Consider the following 6,000-nt stretch of genomic DNA (forward strand, 5'->3'; position numbering starts at 1 on the left):
ATATTTTCTGACCACGTATTATGTGCCCAGCAATACGCGAGATATTACAGAGACTAATGTAAATAAAAGACTATGTCCTTACCCTCACAAAGTCTCTAGCCCAGTGGGTACTCCAAAAAATATGCTGATTTTGTCCCCAAAGCCCTTCTCAATGTCACAGTAGATTAAAGTTTCCTTAACATCCAAACATACAGCAGTTAAAAAAAAAAAAAGCAAGAGTTACAGTATACAGTGATACTGACACTGTATTATATTAAATTCATTTTATGTGGTTGACTACTATTTTCTTATTTGAAATATAAATTTTAGAAAGCTTTACAAAGTAAACATGAAATTAATTACACTGACCAAGGTATTTTCCACACAAAATCAGGCATTAGGTGTTTGAATAAACCTGTAACCTAAAAATATATTTGTTTCTATAGTGCAAACAAATCAGATTTTACATAGCAGTTTGAGTCTTTTTTAAACCTGCATGTATTGCAAGGGAGTTTCAACTGCATTACACATACTTCTGAATACTGTACTGATTACTTAAAATAACTTCTGCTGAAGTTTAGAGGTGACTCTAAAGGTGAAAAATGCAAAAGAATGATATGCTATTGACAGGTGAACCAAAAGAAAGCTTAAATCTATAATCTCTAAAACTAGGTAATGAGAAGTTGGCTCTACCTGTTTAACTGCTTTCTTAACACACACCCAAATAATGACAGTGAATCTCACCAGGGAAGCTTTCTTCTAGGTTACTTATTAAAAAGTTCACAGCAAAGAGAGCGTAAAAAGACTCAGATGAGAGAACCAATCTAAGTTACAAACGATTTCACCGTATTAACTCTATGCAAATAGATTTTACAAATATATTAATCATAAGTTTTAGAACTCACTAATAACATTTATCAACATTTGTTATATGTTTGTGCTTGTAATAATGGCATTTAAAAAGTATTCTACAATATACTTAACAATGCAGATTCCTTTTCCTCTAATCTGTTGAAATACAACCATTTTAACACAATAAAATTTTTCATAGTGACCCTGCACTTATAAGAGAATGAGCTTAATATTTCACCTAAGTAGTTTTTCAAGACCCATGAAGCTTCTCTTGCTTTATCATTTTACGTTTATTTGCAACATTAAGCTATATTATCGTAAGAAATTTTTTTTTCCCCTAACATGTTGTGTCTTGCTGATGTCTACATGACTGCCTCTAACAAACCCCTTTCCTTTTCTAGAACCTCAGCTAAAGATACCCATACTGATTAAGGACCTATGAGATTTCCTGTTCCTATACATCTACTTCAGCTAAACAAAAGAAATTTTTCTTCTGGCTCCTGGCTATATACAATTATTAAATTTCAGAACTAAGAGACTCAGAGTAAATTTTCCAATTTTATAAAAAGGAAGTAGACCCACTGAAGGAAAAGTGGTATGACCAAGATGAAATTATTTTCAAGGTATATAGTGCTAAGCAAAATAAATTTGTCAAAAAGAGCATATTAAAATAATAGTTTCTTGAAACTTCAGTTTTAAAAATCTGTTAATTACTGATATTTGTTATTGTTAAAGTTTCCCTATTCAAATTTGATGTCTAAAACTTATTCTTAAACTTAATTTAAAATAATCTTACTTATAAACACCTTCATTATAAATTAATTCAGACTAGGTTCTCAGTTTGGGATTTACATTATGCTCTTTGTAATTCTTAGGATTTTCAGAACAAATAGAATAAATGGAATTCAAAGAGACAAGAGCTATCTAACACGGATGTCCCAGAATGAGTCTAATGAAGGACTCAGTTGTAGTCTGCTGTAGACAAATGATGAATGTTACAACTCTTAACTAAAGACTGTAAGACACCTTAACATCAGAGTTACAGAAAAATTAAATTTCAAATATCCTTATAATCCACATACAAGGGAAAAATTAACATATTGATATATACATACACACACATATATATATATACACACATGTATACTGAAAAACTCCTTAAAATGTTGTATTTTCAAATTTACTCCTAAGGGTAAGATGAAATTCCTAATGACTGAAGAAGAAAGGGATACAGAGAGAAATTAAAAGTAAGTGAGAATGAATAAATCAAATGAAATTTACATACTAAAATCAATAATCAGCTCGAATAATTTGGGACTACGATTAATGCATAACATCAGTCAGACTATCACAATGTGCTAAATAAATGACACGAATCAAAATCACTATTAAGAAACATGGTTAATTCCGATGTACTTATTTCTGAATTTTTTATGGTTCCTCATTTTGAAACTGCCTCTAGGTTTGTCAGCAGAGGCTTCTCAACACAAGCTTCTCTAAACACAGGGAAATGTATCTTTCAAAGTGAGACACTGAGTCAGAATTATACTAAAAGCTACAGATCTTCAAGATAACTTTATTGCTCCTCTGAACTCCATTTCCACCTCTGCCATTTCTATCCCATCCAGGAAATGCATCTTAGTCCTTTTCAGTTTCCTTTGGCACAAACAGGGGACTCTTGCAAACCTATGAAAACTCATACGGAGAGACGGCATCAAGATCTGCCTGGACCTGGTACCCGCACAGACTGCTTAAGATCAAACTTGACTATTCCCATCTTCTCAAGGTTAATGCATTCAATCATTTCACTCTAGTTGCAATCAATCTGGTCTACAGCAGACAAAGTAGCATTTGGATCACTTAAAGCAGTAAAGGAAGTTAGATTATTTTTAATGCTACAGCTGTCCATGAACACACTGCATGGAACTTATAGGTAGATACCAGGATCCAGATACTCACATCATGTCCACCCTCTGTCACTGTCTTTATGGGAGGGAGGGAGAAATCTGTAATTATTCAAGTAAGGATTTCACTACCTAGAACCTTTTAAATATTCTTAAATCCTTTTTATATTGTCCAAATGTTCATTTAAAACTTCGTTTACCTATTCATTAAATCACCATATCCTAGAAATACATTCTGGCCTAGTTTAAAAGTTGTAAAATCGAAACCTTTAAGATATTCCTATAACTTAAAACTTTTTTTAAAGCTAATTAATCATGGATTTTTTTCCCCTACCTTAGTAGTATGATTGGTGAGGTCTTTCTGAATTTCACTGAAAATCAGAATGTATAATGGCATAAATGCAAATTAAGTTCACCAAGTCAAACAAAATACTAAATACAAAGGTTACAGAATTTTAATGTACTAGAGAAAACAGCAAGGAGCCAAGGTGAAAGATCTGGTAGGAATTCCATCAATACTCTGCCAATTGTGGGGCAAGGTAGACATGTATTAAACTGTATTTTATTCTTCAAGTCTTCACACTATGAAGGAAGAAACAATGAAACTTGACTTTGTAATTTTTTTCAGAAGCAATAAAGAACTGCTCTCACTTTCAGGTCAACTTCAGCCAAATCTTAAGGGCTACTAGTCACCCAGAGCCTGGCAACAGTAACTTTTCTTCCTTGACCCAACAAGGCAGAGTGCCAGAGGGAAACAGCAAAGAGTAGCACTATATAAACAGGGCAAGTGGCACAAGAGCAGAGGCAAGTTATATAACCAAAATATATTTTAAAATATGTTTATAACTCGTAACAACCTTTGCCTTTGGTTGGTTTCTTGTTTGGAGTATCAGTTGAAACAGTTAATTCAATATTATCTGGATCGCCTCCTTCCTCTTCAATAGCCTACATTAGAAAGAGAAGTTAATATGCTACACAATCTATCTAAACTTATTTTATAAAAATGAAATGAAAAATATTAGCAAACCTCAAGCCTCAAGACATTAGAATTGCCAGTCATTTCATACACCAACCTCAAAAAGAAGCAATTAAACTACACGAGAGAGAGAAACTTTCAGGAGGAAATATCATTAAGTATCAAAATCATATGCAGTTTTACATTTTACCCAGTCGAGAAAATTAACAATCACATATTATCACACTGAATAAAAGTCTAAATATTCTCGATTGCAGAAAAGTTGCTAGCTGCGAAAGTAAAGAGCTAAAAGGGGCTTTCCTAATTTCCATAATGCAAACTTCTCTCTCCTCTACTACACTTCCAACGCTCAAACCAGGAAAGATAATCAGGGATGAAAAAGCAGATTATAGCGCTAATGCAAAAACTGAAAACCCAGCCGAAAACAAACCCCTTCTGTTACCCACCCATCAACTCCCACTACGAATTCCCCCCCAATACGGGGAGGAAACGGTTGGGCACAATTAAACGGTAACTTCGCACAAGTCACCAAAGTAACCAGTCCCTTCGAGGCCAAGAAATGCACGCGCTCACCATCGCTAAAGGCTGGGGACCGAGCGCCTCCCGGGTCTCCACGATCGCCCTCGGGAGGCCGCGCCGGCCGGCCGCAGCCCTCGCAGCCTGGCGGGGACGTCCCGGGGGAGGCAGGGGCGCGCTCGGCTGCGGCGGCCTGTCCCGGGCGGCTCGCGGGCCCCTGGCAGGCCGGTCCCAGCGCGCGGGGGCGGGGGCGGGGGCGCCGCAGGAGGGTCCTCGCCCTCCCCGCGCGCGCGGGCGCCGCCCGGGGCCTCCCCACCGCGCTGCCCCGCGGGACCCGGCGGCTGCGGGCGGCCGGGGGCTGCGGCGGAAGTGGGGGTTCCGAGGCGCGGCCTAAGCTCGCCTTCCCGGACCTCGCCGGGCCTCACCTGCTTGAGTCGGGAGACGAGCACAGTCTTGACTCCGGTGATGTCCAAGTTCCGCCGCTTCAGCTCGGACTTGAGATCGATGACCCGCAGATCGGTGATCTTTTTCCCTTCCGCCTGACCCGAGGCAGCCGGCGCTGCCACAGCACCGGTAGCGGCAGCCATTTTAGAAGAGCAGCGCGCTGCCGAGGCAGCGAGTGGGCTGCAGGGCGGCGGCAGCAGCTCCAACTTCGACCCAGGCCTCGCCGGCTGCCGGCGCCGCGCAGCGCTGCGCACAATGAGCCGCTGGCCACGCCCCCTGCTCGCCACCCCGGCGCAACCTGCAGCCGCAACCAGCACCCGGATGACGGACGCGCGTGCGCACTGATGCGGGGCGGGGGGGACGGCGCCCCGCGCGCCGCGGAGCCGGCGGCGGCCACCTGGGCGGTGCGTCCGCTTGCGTGGGCTGGGAGGTCAGGCGAGTCCAACCGCGCCAACGTCCGCCCTGCCGCCGTTCCCCCTCCGCTTCGTTAGCCATTTTCTGGCAACGTCTCGAGTCTTGAGCAACAGCAGTGTGCTAGGCACCCTCGGCAGGGATAGTTCGCGCGTTACTCAACACAGCCCAAGGGGCGTGCGCGCGCCCTGGCCCTCTTCCAGGAAGGTTCTGCTGAATAATCGAAAAACTGTGGCCACCGTGCACGAATGAACTAGGTTCCCCAAGTTCCATTCAAAAGCTGGAAAGAAACCCTAGGGTGGTTAATGTAAAGAGTATAAAGGGTTATAGGAATATAAAGGGCTGGCATGTGTGACAAGTCTCACCAGCTGTCTCAGGGGAAAACATGCCTTTGCCCAGGAAGGCTTAGTTTATTCTAGGGCTGCCCAGGTCACTGGAAAAGCGGGACAGCTTCCCTGCACTGGCCTGTTTACCATCCTCCTCGGAGGACCTGGCGGCTAAACACGAAATTGATTACTGAGTGAGGAAGTTTTTTAAGTGCTTGTTACCGTTCTCAGACATTGCGTTCATGGTTTTGTGCCTCCAGAGTTTGGGATTCCAAGAACAATGACCATCTTCTGTGGAGCTGGCCTGTACAAGTGAGTAACTTTTGCCATTATTAATCATCAAAGCTTAAGCATTTATGGAATAAAAAGTATTCTATAAATTCCATAAACAGAGTGTGACACACAGTTAACTCCTACTGACATTTCTTGGTTTTAAAAGTCAAATTGATGAGGTCTGTGTACTTTAGGTTGCCTTTTCTCATTAACTATTAGAGGAAAAAAAAAAAAAAAAGACTGCATATTGTAAAATTATACCTAACATTTGGGCCGTTCTTTATGGTTTGTAATGCACTTTGACATGCAATAACCCCCT

The 6,000-nt window shown here is 41.4% G+C and overlaps 1 protein-coding gene across 4 annotated transcripts in view; it reads right to left on the minus strand.

The window, feature by feature from the left end:
* Positions 1–4,977, minus strand: part of SLTM (SAFB like transcription modulator) — a 41,133-nt gene extending 36,156 nt beyond the window's left edge. Inside the window, exons 1-2 of one of the 4 annotated variants that reach the window (XM_074366204.1) lie at positions 4,653–4,977; positions 3,593–3,680 (exon numbers count right to left, since the gene is read on the minus strand). In XM_074366204.1, coding sequence (XP_074222305.1) covers positions 3,593–3,680; positions 4,653–4,814 — 250 coding nt within the window. In that variant the 5' untranslated portion in view covers positions 4,815–4,977. Of the gene's footprint in view, positions 1–3,592; positions 3,681–4,284; positions 4,306–4,652 lie in introns of those variants that run through there. The other 3 variants (XM_074366205.1, XM_074366206.1, XM_074366207.1) reach the window with 3 other exon arrangements.
* Between the last annotated feature and the right edge of the window lie 1,023 nt (positions 4,978–6,000).

Source organism: Camelus bactrianus, chromosome 6 (genome assembly GCF_048773025.1).
Source record: "Camelus bactrianus isolate YW-2024 breed Bactrian camel chromosome 6, ASM4877302v1, whole genome shotgun sequence".
In the NCBI taxonomy this organism is placed as follows: domain Eukaryota; kingdom Metazoa; phylum Chordata; class Mammalia; order Artiodactyla; family Camelidae; genus Camelus; species Camelus bactrianus.